This window comes from Lissotriton helveticus, chromosome 5_1, assembly GCF_964261635.1.
Source record: "Lissotriton helveticus chromosome 5_1, aLisHel1.1, whole genome shotgun sequence".
NCBI lineage: Eukaryota > Metazoa > Chordata > Amphibia > Caudata > Salamandridae > Lissotriton > Lissotriton helveticus.
Window position 1 is genome coordinate 2023191004 of NC_136065.1, and position 18400 is coordinate 2023209403.

An 18400-nucleotide genomic window follows, 5' to 3' on the forward strand; every position below is an offset into this window, starting at 1 on the left:
AGGGTGGGCCACGCGGCGCTCGCATTCTCGTGACGGAACCGCTCCGTCATGAGCCTCGGGTGAGCTGTGCTTGTGACGGAGCGGTTCCGTCACGGCCCCGCCCACTCAATAGAACGTGCCGCGCAGGCGGGGCGGCCGGGCCGTGATGGAACCGCTCCGTCACCAGCAGAGCCCACCCGAGGCTCGTGACGGAGCGGTTCTATCACGAGCATGCATGAGGTTAAACTTAGACTGTCACGATATAGGAGTCTGGAGTCTATTGTTCTCTTTCTCATATGCTCTTGTATTGTTCAAAAATGAAGGCACAGAATTCATATGACAAGTAGTTCTCCTCTTTTTCTCTGTTTTACAGGTGCAAGAAAGCCAAAACCACCATTAAAGAAGCACCCCTTGAAAGAAAATAAAACTAAAGGTTAGTGCTTACAGCTACTTTGTAGTTAGCTTGGAGGCAGGGTTTCTGGAAATAAGTCAACAACTTAAAATAAAGAATCTCTGACTCAACACCAAGTGCCAAGGGTGGCTATTACAAAGCCATGCAAATTGTAGAAACTGATTACTTCACCAGGCTAAATTTAAACCACTGATATTCAACCAGAGGTTTAGGCGGTATCCCCCATTGGCCAAAACATAAAAGGAAAACAAACTTCTATGCAATTGTAAAAATTGCTCGCATTATCATCTCCGTCATGAAGAAAACATAGAAGGACCTCCCTACATCTACTTTCTGAGGTCTTGTAGAGCCAGTCTCCAGGGGATTGGTTTAATGTGTTTTCCTTCATGGAAGTACAAGAGTAATATTAATTCTTCCCTCATAGCAAAAGAAGGAACAAATCTGATTCCTCTACAAGTCTGGTTTCTAAAAGTAAGAGTCCTTGACTTTCTGATAACTCATCCTGTACTTCCTCAAGAATATTTTAGTTATTTTGCTCTTTGTGTTGTTACCACCCTATCTTGTTTTAAGAAACTGCAAAACAGCTTTTAATTCAGATCTCCATCTTTCTTCGGACACAATGGCTGTACCATCTTCACAGACCATTTCCTGATCAAAGTTTTTATCATTGTCTTCAAAATCCTTATTTAGAGCTTCCTCATCAGAAATTTCTGTCTACTAAGTTGTTACCAGCGCCAGGACGGTATTTTATCTCAAAATCTTACTCCTGAAGAGTGACTACCCTTTAAGTAATCTTGCTTGAAACTGGATCAATTATGTTTTTTTAATGTTTCATACAATGTTTTGTGAACAGTTCCAATTGCATATTTACAACCCCCATAAAAATATTTCCTTTTTCTGAGCCCAGAATACTAAAAGTGTCTCTCTTTCTATGGCTGCATATGGTTTTTCTGAACCTTTCAAACTTCTAGACAAAAAAAAATGGTACATTCTGAGCCTTGTTCAACTTGTTGTAAAACTGTTCCTAAATATTTCAGACTTGCATCTGTCATAAGAATCGAATTTTCCAGAGGTGCAACGTTCTTTAGCTTAGGTTTTTAGACTCAGTCTTTCCACCCCTTCCTTACACTCTTCTTCACATGCAGAACCACAAACAAATTATGTTCCTTTTTTAGCAATTTTCTAATTATTGAGCATATTCTGTAGTATTCTGCCAAACCAAAAAAATGCATAACTCTTCATTGTTAGTTGGTGATTTCAAATTGTGTATGGAATTAATCAGATCCTCTTTGGGGGTTATACCTTCACTTTAAGTAATCTGATCTAAGCAGTTTATTGATTCCTTCCTGAATTCAACTTTTTCTAACCTTGCAGTGAGATTGGAGAGTTTAGGTTTTCTATTACCTGTTTTACCATCCAAGCATGCTCTTCTACATATTTCTAAACACCAAGGGCCAGATGTAGGTAAAACTTATTTACCGATTCTTAATTACCGAATTTTACCGATTCGGTAATTAAGAATCGGTAAATAAGAAGTGGGGGTATGTAGGAACATCCAGATGTTCCATTTACCGAATCGTTAAGAATCGGTATTTACCGATTCGGTAAATACCGACCGGTAATGCTCCATTCATTCCTATGGGCTTTGAAGCCCATAGGAATGAATGGGGCATTACTGGTCGGTATTTACCGATCGGTAAATACCGATTTTTGGCAAGGGTGCAGGGGGTGTCACTTTGACACCCTCTAGCACCCCCAAAAAAGGTTCGGGGGCCATATGGCAGGCATACCTGCCCTAAGGGCAGGTCTGCCTGTCATATGGCACAGGTGTGCATGCACACATGTGCATGCACACCTGAATCGGTATTTCACCATCAAATTGAATTTGATGGTAAAATACCGATTTCTTAGGCCTTGTGGGACTCAGAAGAGTTCCCACCTACATATCAATTTTACCGAATCTGTAAAAATACCGGTCGGTAAATTTACCGACCGGTATATTTACAGATTCGGTAAAATTACCGATTTGCCCAGTTTACCTGCCCCTACATCTCGGTAGCCAAATACCGGTCGGTAACGGCCGAATTCGGCCGTTACCGACCGGTATTTGGCTACCTACATCTGGCCCTAGAATAGCATCTTAACATATCCTCAGAACTTTGAGGTCCCTGAGTACCTTCACCAAAGATCTCTGAAAAACAGATGCAACGGACACCAAACCACATGGTAACCTTGCATATCTGAAGGTTCCAAATGGAGTGATGAATGCTGTAATTTTACTTGACCCTTCCTCAAGTGTAATATGTGCATTGTTGGTACGCTGAAGTGCGGTCTGTGGTGGAAAATACTTTTGCACCATTAAGCAACATTATCATGTCTGTAATATTAGGCAAAGTATATCTATCCATGACCAAACATTTATTAAGCTATCTGAGGTCTATACATAAACATAAACATCCATTTCTTTTTATGACTATTACCAAAGGCACTAACCACTCTATTCTTTGAACTTCTTCAGTGACTCCCTTATTTTTAGGTTTTTCGAATTCTAACTACATTTCATCTTCCACAGAGACTGGGACATTTATCACTTTCCCCCACACTGGTCAGGCATTATCAACCAAACATATTTTGTACATAAAGGTTGTCATGCAACCCAGTCTTTTAAAAAAAAAAAATCTTTAGGGAACTTTGACTTTGTATCTCTGATAAACCCACCCTCTATAGTTTCTTGCACTTCAATACAATGCAATATAAATTTCCCTTTTAACAAATTTGGAAGATCATTTTTAGGATCAAGCATAAGTCCCATGTCTCTCTGTTGTATCCAGTTCAAAATACTGTTACCCTTTTGTGAAATGTATACTTTTGCATTAACCCAGTGTTGCTTATATTCTATCAAGCAAATAACATGTCCCTGTAGTTTGAGGGGATTGCTCCCATTAGGATTTATGTCAGGATTGAATAAGTCAACTTTTGTTTTAAGTTTCTAAGTGTATAAATTCTTTGAAACAATTGTAATTTTTACTCCTGCGTCTCTCTTATGTTTTTCACTGTTTACATATATACTATGAGTTGGGCTGTTGTGTAGCCGCTTGTCACATAGGGAAGGAGCAAAGAGGAAGCCGTGCTGCTCACCCCCTCTGGGAAACTACTGCTCCCATCACCACTGCATATCCGCCGCGCTCTTAAGCGCATCATTGCAATGTGGTGCATGTTGCCAATTGTCACAGACGGAAGGGGCAAGGAGGAAGCTGTGCTGCTCACCCCCCTGGGAAACTACTGATCCCATCACCACTGCTTATCCATTGCACTCTTAAGTGCGTCATCGGAACGTGGCATGTGTAACCGCTTGTCTCAGAGGGAAGGAGAAAGCTGTGCTTCTCACCCCCGCTGGGAAACTACTGCTCTTATCACCACTGCATATGCATTGCGCTCTTAAGTAAGCCTGTAAAGACAACAGGAGTATAACCCATAAATCAAATTGAGATCTGTGTAGGTATGCAAAAACAAACACCAAAATCTGAATTGGTGTCATTAAGAGAGTCATTTAGGCACACGACTGTGGCGGCCGTACGCTGATCTGAGCGTTACCCCACCAACTAGATTGACTTCATTGTGACAGGTTCATCGTTCCCACGCCCGGGACCATTTGAGATAATTCCAGGAAGACCCTCATCCGCCGTTTTGGATTCCTTTCAACACAACCGCACACCTACCCGGGTGCAGACTTCTGTGCCCAAGCCATCCATTTTGAGCCCGCCACCCAACCACTTATAGGTCTTACTTACTGAGTCTGTAGGACCTCCTCCTCAAGGTCTCCCCACATCCTCAGTGGCCTTTACGCCTGACATCGCCCCACATGTACTGCATTCACACCTGACCTGTGGACACGGGACCGTGTCCATCGCCCCCCAGCCACCGGCTAAAGCAGACGTTGCCCGCTGTGCCTCGCACGGACCGAACTCTACCCCTTTTTTTCACAACGAGCCGCACCCACTGCACTGCCCTCCCGGCTACCCAGTCCTGAAGATGATCCTGACTGATTAGGATCGAAACGTCGTCAACTCTTCAACGCAACTAATGGCGCCAAAACCCTTGTGGTTCAATTAAATCGCTCAATTATTACATATCCTAATATTTTAAATCATTCATCACAAAGTCTTCACTGTACATATTTCACAAATTTTTGTCACCTTACGACTCTTCGCTGATCTCACATTGTCACTTGCGTCGCCACTTGCGTCGCCACTTATTGTATTGTAGTTCCTATATCCCTGATAGGCTCTGCGCATTGGAATAATATACACTATAGTTTTGACATAGGACTGAGGTCAGTATGTCTCTATCGAGTATGTTAAACTTAATTGTGTGTGTGCCAGCTAACTCAGTGGTCACTAGAAACTTTCTCGAATGAACAAGAAGGGAGTAGTTTCTTACAAGTGCATAAACATGACAACTTTGTTTCCCTTATAGTCGGAATAATCTTAGAGTTGTGGAAACAATAGATAACCGTTTCACTCAGTCAATCATGCATGCTTCGTTTCTACAGAGTCGCACAGAAATAGGGAGAAGGCATTTAAATAAAAAGGGTTTATTGAACAGTCTTATTTCTCATGCAAGAGATATGAACTGCTACAATCATAAGATAGAATGCAAAGTATAAAATGTACAGCGTTAGCAGTAAGATAAAATAATACTGTAATAGCATGTCTTGCAGCTATGACATATATTCATTAAAATACATACATAAATAACACAGGCTAAAATACTCATCTGGTGCTTCTAAAAAATCCTACCCCAGTGTACCTAACCTAAGTCTAGTACCAGGGAAGAAGTAGGTGCTCTTGTAGTCTGGTTTAGTGATGCCAAGAGTTGCCAAAAGTTTCTCTAGGTTCTAATCAGCTCCATACCTCAGAATGAGAGAGTTTGGTATCTCTTTCCCGGGACTCGATCTCTAACACCCCATAAGGTGAGTCAGAAAAACTGGAATTGGATTCTCGGAGAGGAGGATGACAGCGTCTTATCAGTGTGTCAGTTGGGTAATTGACTTCCTTCGGGACTTGCTGTGGCGAGCCGTGTCGTGCAAGTAGGTAGCCGAACCACACCGTGTCTTGCCATAGCAAGTGAAGGTATTTTTATACCTTCAAGGTGTTTAGGAATGCCAGTATTAATGTAAAAGTCGGGCATAAGAACGTCACGAACGAACCCCTAAGGAATAGATGTTCATGAATAAGGAAGTGAAGCAGGTGCCATATTATAGGAGCCAGATTCAAAATGTAGATGTTGATGTATTTATTATCTACATATAAGTGTCCCATCCAGCTAAATCTGCTGAATCAGCTGAACTTTTTGCAGGATTCTGCTTAGGAACAGATTTAAGCTTCTGGACCATAGAACATCAGCATGTAGGGACTGATTCACCATACCACCTCAGTATTGATGAGCCAAGGTATGACTAGCTATAGTGACTAACCTTCCCTCCTAACCTTTCCAGAGAAACAAGTGAGTTGGCACCCCAAACACAACATCACGGACCTCTCAGTGATCGCTGTAACAGGACACACCCATTTGCTTTCTCTCACTCTTACGTTTCCACAATAAGATAAATAAGAGACACAAGGCAAGTTTATAATATTTATTTAACTACTGTGCTCTAAGATGCAGTGGTAGTGCCACAATTAGAAAACAAATGCCTACCAAAAATATAATTAGCATAGTTATCAGACCAGATATCAAAAAAGCCCTGTCATTTTATTTGACAGATTAGCCTACCCACTTTTTACTAAAGCTAAATGATTACATTTAGAAGATCTCTAGGGTTAGTTGCAGACGCCATATTTTCGCATTGATAGGTGAACGTCCTACATTACAGCCAATGCAGTACTCTTGCCTCAGGACCTTGGCTCATTGTATTATTTTCAGTTATATGACAAGACGTATGTTCACAAACAGCAGCTCCATTCTCTTGTTATATCTCAGTGCTAATGTCTTACCCAAGAGAATAACAAGGGGCATTGCTGTTTGACCTTGTCTACTGTATTCAGATTAAATCCCAGGAAAGGAATAAAACACGAAAAAATGCCGGTTCTGTGTGAAACTAGCAGAATAATAAGCACGCTATGTAGTAACATGTTTAAAAATAGGAGTGACCTGCAGCCTGCCCTACCAGGCCAACTACCAGGAAAAACGACAATGGTCTATGCAAGAAACACCCAACACCCTCCCTTTGTTCAGGATAATAGAGCAATAGAAAGTACTAAATCATATTAATGTAACTACAAAGATAAACAAACTCAAAACATAACTTGTAAAAATAATGTTCTAAAGATCAAAAAGAATTGTCAATTTGGAAAAATAATAAAATCAAAGTGCTTCTGAGGAAACCATTGTGTAACTTGTGTAAAAAGCAACTAAGTTTGCCATAGATGTTGTAGCCCCCTTAAAACAATTTAGACCCCGGCCAGCCAACAAACAAGAAATATGGTTCTCTGACAACCTCAGGGCACTAAAGCAAGCAGCTAGGAAGTTGGAGAAGAAATGGAGAACCTCCCACCTGGCGACTGACAGAAGCCTTTACTGGGACTCACTATCTACCTATCACAAAGCGATCCGCACTGCGCGGAAAACTCACATAGCATCCCAAATTATGGACGCAGGCAACTCTCCCAGGGTCCTATATCAAGTACTACAATCCTTCGTCAAACCGGCAGCATGTGAAAGCTCCGAGATCTCGTCACAAAAGCTCTGTGACGATATATCTCAATTTTTTTCGAATAAAATAGACACCATCTATGAGAAAATAGTCAACTCCAACAATATAATGACTACAGATGTAGCTCTCGCCTTTCACGACACAGAACATAATCAAAACACACAGCCTAGACACCTTTTCCCCTATCACTCCAAAGGAGTTATCAGTACTTACTACGCAGATAAAAAGCGGCAGCCCTGTTGACATTATCCCAGCCAGATTAATGCCCACCTTACTGGAAATCTTATGTCCTACTATTGAAATACTTGTCAATCTGTCACTTAGTACAGGCTTTGTTCCCAGACAATGGAAGAGGGCACTAGTAAGGCCTATTAGGAAAAACACTGCTATACCATGGACCGAACTAGCCAATCTTAGGCCCATCTCCCTGCTACCATTTTTGGGAAAACTTACAGAAAAACATGTCAACCGACACCTATCCAGCTATATTGAAACAGCTGGCGGCCTGGACTATTCCCAATCTGGTTTCAGGCCGAAACACAGCACAGAGTCAACCCTCCTGTCTGTTACTGACGATCTGCACATGTTTCAGGACAAAGGCTACTCTGTGATCCTAGTGTTACTGGATCTGTCGGCAGCGTTCGACACCGTGTCACATAATATTCTTATTGACCGGTTGTCGAACGTGGGAATAAAGAACAAAGCCCTTGCCTGGCTAAGGAACTTCCTATCTGATCGCACCCAGACTGTCACCATGGGTGCATATCGATCAGCGGAGGTAGAGATTTCAAAAGGGGTGCCACAGGGCTCCTGTTTGAGCCCAACACTCTTTAACATCTACGTGGCACCCCTGGCAAGAGTGATGCGCAAATTTGGGTTCATCCCCGTGTCATATGCGGATGACACACAGTTCCTCTTTCCCTTCAAAACCCTCACCGCTGATTTAAAAAACTCCTTCCTAGCAGGCATGAAGGCTGTAGCACAGTGGATGTCCACCAACTATCTACAATGCAACGTCAGCAAGACAGAAGTTATGCTGTTCGGAGAGGCCAGAATCCTGTGGACCCCGGACTGGTGGCCACCTGATCTTGGTACGGTCCCGGTACCCAAACAGGTCGTTAAAAACCTAGGGATCCGCCTTGAGCAGGATTTATCGCTCAAACAATACAGCAACCAAGTTGCAGGCTCATGCTTTCATATCATTAGCATGTTGCGCAAAATCTTTCCCTTGCTGCCTGACTCATTCAGGAAAACCCTAGTGCAGGCCCTTATCTTGAGTCGAATTGACTACTGCAACGGCCTGCTTCTTTCCGCCAATGAGGGAGTGTTGGCTAGACTCCAGGTAGTCCAAAACACGGCGGCTCGCCTAGTTCTCAATGCCCCTCCAAGAACAGCATCTAAGCCACTCTTAAACAAATTACACTGGCTTTCCATTCGACAAAGGACAAAATTCAAAATATGCTGTCTGATTCACAAGAGCCTAAATGGACAAGGCCCTACCTACCTGGAACAGAAATTCATCCCCTACATTCCCCCCAGATCGCTCAGATCCAGCAATAACCACCTACTGGTAGTGCCTCGCGCCAGGAAAGCCAGGCACGGAGGCAAACCACTATCAGTGGTAGGACCCACATTGTGGAACAGACTCCCTCTGACTCTCAGACTATGCACCGAACATCTGAAATTCAGAAAACATCGTAAAACCCTATTGTTTAAAAATTAGATTTAGTCCCAGCATTTTCTTTCATTTCTTCTGTGTATGTTAACCGGCCCAAAAGCGCAGAGATACTCCAGTTGGAGTCGATTCCAGCGCTATATAAACTCACAAATAAATAATAAATAACTTGCCAATTCAAAGGCCAGGGACTCAAAAAAGGAGTCTAAGTCAACAAAACGTGATTGATCAACAGCCCCTGTCACAAGTTCCGAATAACAGACATGATCCTCATTTTCAGTCGATGGTTAAATAATTACCAGGCAACCTGCTTCTGTGTTTGTATAGGCTGTATTCCATGATCCATGGGCCGATCCACATATTTCTTCAGGTGAGTGGTTAACACCTCACTTTGTGGGGAACTTGCAAACCCAAAAAACAGAATTGAAAATGGGTCACTATAGGACTCAATAGCAGTTAAATCCAAGGCAGTGGGTGTCTGCAAGTATCCAGTTCATATTCAAAGGGGCAACAGAGGCAGTGGAATATGGGTTGTAGGTAGTGGTAAACCAGATAGGCCGGAATGTTAGGCACAAGTCAAGATCCAGCTCCTGCATTAAACATATTTCAAAATTCTAAAGCACAGTGTTGGAGTAATTTTAGTTCCAGAGGGCCTTCAAAAGGAATTTTCATTGTGGTGAAGCAGAAATAGGATGAGAATGTCACAAATAAGAAATAACAGCAGCTGAAATCCTCTTAATACACCAAAAAGAATGGATAAAATCCGGTATCATTCTAAAAACAATTAGAAAAGAACAGACAAGGCCAGAGCCGGCAACTTTAAAAAAGTACACAGCAACAGCTGTAGTAGAGGCATTAAAGAATGGATGCACTAATTCACCAAAATGAAGGGGAAGGTTTGTTTTTTACAATGAATGTATAAGACTAGAACCAGCAATTCAAAGGTGTTGTGGTCCCAGGGGCTCCTGTTCACCTTTTCCCCTTTTCCCATGATTAACTTGGCTCTTAGGAAGATTTGGTTGGATCGGGCGGTCCTGGTTTCCCCTTCTTCTAGATTTAGCGGTATGTCCCCATTCGCAGTTTCCCCTAGTCCCATCTCCGCCATGTGCTCCTCTACTCACCACGTCCTCTCTCCTTGGCCTCCTGCTCAGGGTCTGGCACTTGAGAGGTTGGATATGTTGAGCCAGGGTTATTTGCTTGAGTTGGTTCAGAGGATCCAGTTGTCTCACAGGCCTTCGACCCTGAATTCTTGCGTCAACATTGGATGAACTTTGCTTCCTGGTGTCTGGGGAATGGTCTGTTTTCTTCTTCCTGTGATTCTCTCAGTGTGTTGGATTTTTGGAGGGAGAGTTTTGGCATGGGTCAGGTGGTCTCCACTCTCCGTACCCAATGGCCGGCCATTCTTGCCTGCCGGGGTTCTGATGCAGGTTTTGTCTCTCCTTCGGTGTCTTGCCTGTTGGGGACTTTTTAGATTCAGCGTCCTGTTTCCTACTACCCGGTTCCTGCTTTGGGTCTTCCCTTGGTGCTTCATGCTTGGACTGGTCCTCCATTTGAACCCCTGATTTCTATTAACCTTAAGTTCCTTTCTGATATGGTTCTTTTTTCTGCTGGACTCTCTTTTTGTCATAGCGCTGGTTATATTGGTACTTTCATGGCTTTCCCCCTTTTTTAGCATTTTCCCTGTCCAAAGTGATTTTTGTCCTAGGATGTGGATGTGTTGAGGGTCATTCGCATCTAACTGGATCATACTAGTGGTTTGAGACAGGTAGATTCCTGGTTTGTTACATATGGTTTCTCTGGGGAGGGCCTCAAGTCATCTTTGTCCACTCTGATTCAATGGGTGAAGTTTGCAGCTCTCTTGATCTACTAGGCTACTCATTGTCCTCTTCCGTCTTCTGTCCATGGGTGGTCCACTAGAGGGGTTTCTTATCCTGGACCATTCTTAAGGGTGCCTCGTTGTGTGATATTTGAAACGCTGCTACATGGGCCTACAATACAGTTACTACCCTCAGGATGGGGGAGAGGGGCTGTGCGCAAGCCAGTAACAAACTGGCAAATTCACATCAGGCTATAAGGCTGATGCGTGCCCCCCAACTGGAGTCTGCGCGGAAACCACATCCTAACTCCTGGCAGGTTCGGGGAAACGGATGCAAAACAGTCCAAGCTATCATTTGAAAATAGGCGTATGGGACGCCATAGGGAACCGCCGCTAGAAGTGGAGGAACAGTCCACAAAGACCGAAGACACAAGAATGCAAGATGAGGACATCAGATCTCTCCTGCTCTCTCAAAGCTAGACCACGTACCATCCCAGCTAGATCATGTAAAATAGCAGGTTGACACACACAACACTCTGATCACACAACTCGAGTCCAGAGTGTCAAATGAAGAGGATACACTTACTGAGGACCTACAACACCTGTTAAAAATGGGCAAGGTGCTGGAACTCTAGGATGGAGAACTACTTTGGATCTCTGCAACAGGAGCTCTTTGGTACAGAACTATCGATGGTCTATATTGTGGAGCGGAACCGTCGCTCGCTAAAGCCTAGACCACCGCCTGGTGCACCTGCACGCCCAATAATTGTTTGCCTATTAAACTACAAAGACAGTGATATGATCCTGCGGAAAGCCAAAGAAATGGGAGAGGTCAGACATGAAGGGAATACCCTCTCCTTCTTCCTGGACTTTACTCTAGCTGTGAAAGCGGCAAGGCGTGTGTTTCTACTGGCAAAAGGCATCCTCCAATAGAAGGACATTCCTTACTCCTTCCTCTACCTTGCCAAGCTGCGCATTGCAAGTGGTGGTAAAGCACAGTTTTTTATGGATCCAAAGACCTCGCTGACCTAGACTAAACAACTCAGTAGAGGAAACAAAAATGTGTCAAATTGACCAAGATCATCTGTACCAGTGACTTAATGACTAGCCTAAAATACGGTTGAAACGCCCACAGTGACACTGAAGATTATAGGCTGTCCTGGGACGATTGTTAAACTGTAAAACTGTCTATTTCACCTGGCGTGCCCTGAGAGTGGCGGATGGCCACAAGCATGGTGCTCTGTATCCAGAAACTTCCCTGCATGAAAATACTGCTCGGCCACCCTGGCTTCTAGTCAGGGGTGTCTGCACGGTGTATCCATGGCCCCATGGGATAATTCTCTTGTGCACCTGTTATGTTTACTGGTTGTGGAACTTTGGGTTGGGGGAAGGAGAGAAATATCTCAACCTGCTTGGGGGGATTGGAAGGAGAGGTTGGGGTAAAGTTAAGGAACCGCAGCTAATCTTCACCAGGAAGGGTTGTGGGGTTTTTGAATGGGAGTTTGATGTGACATATTGTGCATGCCTATGTTCTCTCTTCTTTGTTTATGCAGTTCATGTTCTGAAGCAACACATATACTGGGAAGCTACACTAACACTCAAAATATTACACACCACGTGTGATAAGCATTAGGACACAATGTGACATACGTGCTAACCTACTGCGAATATGGCAAACATGGAATGTGCAGGGTCTTGATCACCATAAATCCTGACCAATAAACACATACCCTGTGTGCCCAGCGTAGATGTTTGTTTCCTACAGGAGGCACACTTGTCTACTAGCAACACGGCTCACCTCCGAGCCCGTTGATGCAGAGAATCCTATTCCTCAGTTTACCCTAGCTCTGCCCAAGGTGTCACCATACTACTCATAAAAGGGCTGCCATGGTGCAGTACAAATTCCCTCATCACCAAAGACTATGATATGTCATTCGGGTAGGTACACTATATGCACAACCAATGATTATGGTAGCCATTAGTGGGCCAAACATGGATGACCCTGACTTTTTTCTTAATTGCCTGGAGACAGATATCAGATTACATCCCTTGTTGGTGTTGTGGGGTAGCGACTTTAACGTTGCACTGCAGAGACATCCAGATCGCTCTGGCACCAGACTGAAACACCTGCAATCTGTAGAGGCCCTAAACACGCTCATCACTGACAACACGTATATCTGGCACCACACATACCTCGCCATGCAAGACAGAACTTGCTTCTCCTCTTTTCACAGTTCCTTGTCCAGCATCAACCTTTGGTTTTTTGCTTTGTCTACATGAACCACGTCAGTTGAGCATTTGCTATGCACTCTTTCTGACCACTCTCCAGTGCGCTTGGTTCTCCAGATCCCACAGAATCTACCACCAATGTTTTTGCGGTGACTACTTCCGCATCCACTGTGAGATGCGGCATTTAGAGAAGAGATCTGGATGGACATTATAGACTATTTTGCCTCAAATGTCAGATCAGTAAGTTCACCCTCCTTACTATGGGAGGCATTCAAGTTGGTAATCAGTATCTAATGCATTGACAACAAAACCCGACTGCTAAAGGTGGTTAGGGGAATCCTGTGGAGACTGGAGGCTGAAATTAAACAGCTGGAGAATATCAAACTGAGGCAGAGATGGAGGAACAATACCTGGGGCGTGAGATACAGGTCTGACGATATGGGGAAAATTACCACCCTGGCAGGACACTGGCAGGACTGCTCCGTAAGCAAAAAACCTCGACATACATGTACGAACTAATACACATTAATGGCCAAGTGGTTAGATCCCCTGCAGAGTTGCCTACAGTTATGTCTTCCTTCTTCACCCAGCTCTACTTTGCTGGGACGATGTGCAACCAGGAAACACTGCAACACTATTTTGATTCCATCGAGCTACTCTGGCTAGACCTTGGACACAGGGAATACCTTGATGCACAGATCATGGCCAGCTGCCTGGGATAAGGGCCCTTTCTTGGATAGGCTCACACCTGCTTTTCATGAAGAATATGCCACTATACTTATCCCACATCTTATCGAGATGTATCATGACTCACTGTCAGTGGGCCACTTCCCCCAACCATTAGAGAGGCAATTATTATAACCAAACTCAAACTAGACAGGCCCCGACTAGTGTGGGTTCATACAAGGGAGGGCCATGTTGCATAACCTTTGTATGATATACTCCATCATGCATCATATTCCTCCCTCCCTGCCAGCGGTAGAAGCTCTCCTTGACGCCACAAAAAACGTTTGATTCCCCCGAATGGACATTCCTCTTCCCCCTTCTTGGACAAATCCGATTGTTATATGCCCTTCCCCTGGTGTGCATTCAAATGAACGCCCATATCTCAGACCCCATTGAAATCACATGGGGCACTTGGCAGGGAGGCCCCCTCTCTCTGCTGGTGCTGGCAATGGAGTCATTTGCGGCTATGCTCCACCAGCTCCATGCGGAGCTGGGTATTGGCTTTAATGCTCGAGGACTAGTGGTGTCTACGTATGCAGATGATATTACCCTATAAATTTATGAGCCACACAAGAACCTAGAACCTATGACAAGGGAAGTGATCTGCTTTGGAGGCTACTCTGGCATTCAGGCTAACTGGAGCAAAACAATGCTCTTTCAGCTAACTGAAGCCGTGCGCCCATACCAAATGGAATACCCACTGAAATGGGCATCTGAGCTGACTAAATCCTTGGGCATATGGCAGTGCAGTAACCTGGAGGAACTGTGGAGAGTAAATTATGGACATGCAGTTAATTGGCTGGGCGCATATCAATAGAAAAATGGTGGGCCTACCGAAAATGGTATACATGGTATACATATTTGTCAATGTCCCGCTTCACTTCACGGCACTGTTTTTTAAAAGACTGGGCTCTGACATGATTGCTCTAGCGGGTGCAGGCCAGCAGCTGAGGGTATCTTATGAAATCCTTACAATACCCTCAGCACATGATGGACTGGGCGCACTGGACCTAAAGCTTTACACCTAAGCATGGGCGGATCTAGCGGATCTCGCGTACGCGAACTTGCGGATTTACGGATTCGCAATCCGCGAAGATCCGCGAACTCTAGCGGATTTGCGGATTTTTCCGTTTTTTGTGTTGGCGCGTGTTCGCGCCGATTTTGGGACAAGTTCGCAATTGCGAACTTACTTTTCGGCTCGCAACGGCCGCGACTATGTTGTTTCTACGTCTGGTTTATCATCACAGGTTCACAGCACCCTCTGTTTCACCACTGCCACCCTCTGGGACACCCATGCCACCCTCTGGTACATCCTCACTGGCACCTATTAGGTTTATTTATCACTGTAGATTATGGTGGTTGAAAAAAGCAAGCACACCTGCCCTTCTTCAACTGCCATCAATTAATTTGTGTTTCATTAATGTGTCAGTAATTTTGAAAGTTCCAGTCTGGCTGGCACCTGCTTCCTTCCTTATTTGTAATTTGCTTTTTGTTGCAGTGAAATTTTTTTTTCACAGGACCTTTATGGTCTACTTGTAGCTATTCTATGAGCCTGCTGTTTGGGTCATAGCAGGGTCATAGAATAGTTGCAAACTCTGGAGGGGCCCATCAGGAAGCACTACCTTGAATGTTACTAATGTTAAGTTTGAACTTTTGCACCTGCTCATTGCTTTCAGTTTAGCTAAAATCGTTTTTTCTGCAATTTCGCGCGTTTTTTGGGGCGCGAATCCGTGCGAGATCGATTTCGGAAGCCGCGAATACGTGCGAATACAAAATAGTTTTTTTTGCGACGTGTATGTTCGCGTGATCTTGCACGTGTTCGCGAGGCGCTTCTAGCTATACGTTTGCCAAGTTACCCTATCGGTCGTACACGGGCGCGGCCATCTTGTTGGCGTGACGTAATTCCGTTTCCGCCCGCTATGTGTAATCTCGCAAAGTGTGCTGCTCGCTAGTACAATTTCGCGCGTACTCGCAAGGAAAATCTCGCGCGAACTTACCCACGCGGTCGTGAACGGGCGCGGCCATCTGGTTTCTCATTCATTGCTATGGTTCTGGGCATGCTTTCTCTATCCTCTCTCAATCTCTGCCATCCTTTGCTTGTTTGAAGTTTTTTTGATCTAATTTTACTTATTATCTATCCCTCTATTTTTCTACCTCTATATTTTTGTGTTTTCTGCAGCTTTTAGTTACTTTTAAACTACTTTTTTAAACTCTTTTCTTTTCTTCTTCACTATTCTATTTCTTCTTTATCATTTAAGTTTATTTCTGCCCAGACCATGGTAAAGGGAGCCGGGAAGCACCCTGAGAAGGGGAAGGGTCCCGCACCCCGTGCCCGGCTCCCGTGCGGGCGTTTAAGGGGGGAGCAAGTGGTCCCGAGGGAGATCTTCAGCGCGGAGGAAGTGGCGGCACTGATCTTCCACGTCCAGCGCCGCCTCCCCAAGACGATCCTGGGAGGCGGCAAGATCGCGACCGGCTATGGCATCCGGGAGTGTCGCAAGCGGTGGGAGAAGGTGTGCCGGGCCATGTACAAGATCTCTGGGGTCCGGCGCACATATAACCAGGCCACCCACCGCTGGACCGATGTCATGGACCGGGAGCGGGACTTGCTGGACGCGCTCGGCGTAGAGGTCCCCGGGCTTGGTGAGTAGTAGTAGTAGTACATTTACTACTCTGTTTTATCCTGCTCTGTTATTTGCAAATCTTTGTTCTTTACCAAGAGCAATAATGCTGCCGATTACATTGAGGTAAATTATATTTCAAAATCTTCTATGCATTTCAGGTGCACTGCTCTCCTTCTCAGTAGCCTTGCTTGCTACTATGCTCCTTTGTTTTGTATGTTGTGTTCAGAAGCATTTCATTGGCCTGAGAAATTATGTATGAGTGTACTGTAAAGAAAAGAACTGCGTAATGCTAGACAGTAAGGGTCATATTTTCAATTACCGGCGCATCCCTGCAAAGTAGCAGGGATGCGGCAGTAATTGTGTGCCATGCCACCACCACCCATTGGCCCAAAACGTCACAGAAGCCTTACGCATCTGTGCCGTAAAGGCAGCGCATTGCTGGAGTTGCGTGCCAACGATGGCGCAGCTCCAGCAATGCTCTGGGGTACCCTATCTCCCCAATGCTGCATCAAGCCGTACGTCGGCTTCAAGCGCGCAGGGTTTGAGTCATGCATCATTGTCCTAAAAGTGACTGATTGACATCTTGTAGATTTCCCTCAGCCACTTTTAGGATTCGTTCCTGCGCAGGTACGCCCTCCCTTGCGCCGGAACGCCCCCTGATGGGGCAGGGCTTTACAACGTGATGCATCGCCCATATGCCCATATGTGTTTTTTTTTTAATATATACGCCGCACCAACACCATGGCGAGTCTTTTGTTCTGCCGCTGCGTCGGAAAAGGCACGCAACAATGGAGGAAAATGAGCCGCAACTTCCGCAAGGGACTTCTAAATCAGCCCCAACAGACTGAAGTCCAGTCCTTCCTTTAGACACATGGCTATAAGAAGAAATAGTGGCGGTGGTGGCGGGTGGATTGATAGTTTGAGTATTCACTGATCTGCAAGCAGGATGGACTTTGTCTGTCACGTGTTGCGCACTGCTGCCTGCAGTGCCAGGCCTAGGCAAACCTCTTTAGTAGTCTGTTTATTGAGTTACATAGGAACTTTCTAAGTCAACGTTCCGCAAATCAGGCAATACGAATAACGTAGTATACCACATGAGATAGATCCCGTGGAATAGTTGTCTATCTATTTGCTATTTTTCCAAAATATGTTGTTATTGTTCTTTTGAAATGTTTGATTTGGTTGAAAAATCTCATCCATGTTTTCTGGTTTTTCTTTCTTTCATGTTGTACATCAGCTCCCCCCAAGGGCAAGAGGACACAGGAGGAGGGTGCTGAGGATGCAGGCCAGGATCGGGCAGGCGAGGGCTCCTTTGCTGGCCCCAGTAAGTTTACATTTTAATAAACAGTACCTATTTTTTCCTAGCGTTCCTCATTCGATTTTTTCTAAATCGTCTTTGATCTTCTTGTAGACTGGATATAAATTCTTATCCTGCCTCGAATATGACTCCCTGTGGTATTACTAGACTATTCTTATTAGTCTGTCTGTGTAGCTAACTAAGATTGGACATTTGGCAATTCCATTGGACTCCCATTATATTCAGCAATACCTCTATGCACTGTCTCCTTACTGACTAGATAGTGTGGCAGAGTCATTCAGCTCCCGAAGTCACCGATTATAGATCCCCAATGATCTCTAGATTATCGTACGCAGGACAAGAGAGTAGTACGGAGTCACAGCACAGTCAAGAAGTGTCAGAGGCACTCATGCTTGCAAAAATTCCAAAACCTTTAGCTCATCCACTCTAGTCTAGAGGAACAAAAACCACAGAGTCTATTTAAGTTTAAAAGCTTTATTAAAAGTAAACACATTTATTAAAATCTACTTTGTCATAAAACTATTTAACTGTAAACGGAAAAGTGGTTAGTGCTGACGATTAATTGGACACATTTCTTGTGGTCGAGCCGAACTCTCACCTGGTTTGAACTTGATCCTGGTCGTGTTCTTAGGACTCAGGAGTCAAGCTTCTGTCTGTTAGGAGAAAAAGTGGTGCGTGTTAAAAATCAAAAGCAAGCATTCATCAGTTGTGCATAAAAGTGCAGCAAGACAACAGCCTTCCCTGGAAAATGGGACATTTTTACTATGGAGTAGACAGTCACAAATTATTACATTGTATTCTGTTTTTTTAACATTTCTCCTAGACCAAATATTATATAGTAGTGAGTGGTGTATTCTAACATTCTTAAATGTACTTTGTAGGTGTAACATCTGGTGACGGGGCCAGCGC

The 18400-nt window shown here is 44.3% G+C and overlaps 1 protein-coding gene across 1 annotated transcript in view; it reads left to right on the forward strand.

Moving 5' to 3' along the window:
• Nucleotides 1–18400, forward strand: part of LOC144752849 (uncharacterized) — a 785061-nt gene that overhangs the window by 220000 nt on the left and 546661 nt on the right. Inside the window, exon 6 of the mRNA XM_078640687.1 lies at nt 353–412. Coding sequence (XP_078496813.1) covers nt 353–412 — 60 coding nt within the window. The remainder of the gene's footprint in view (nt 1–352; nt 413–18400) is intronic.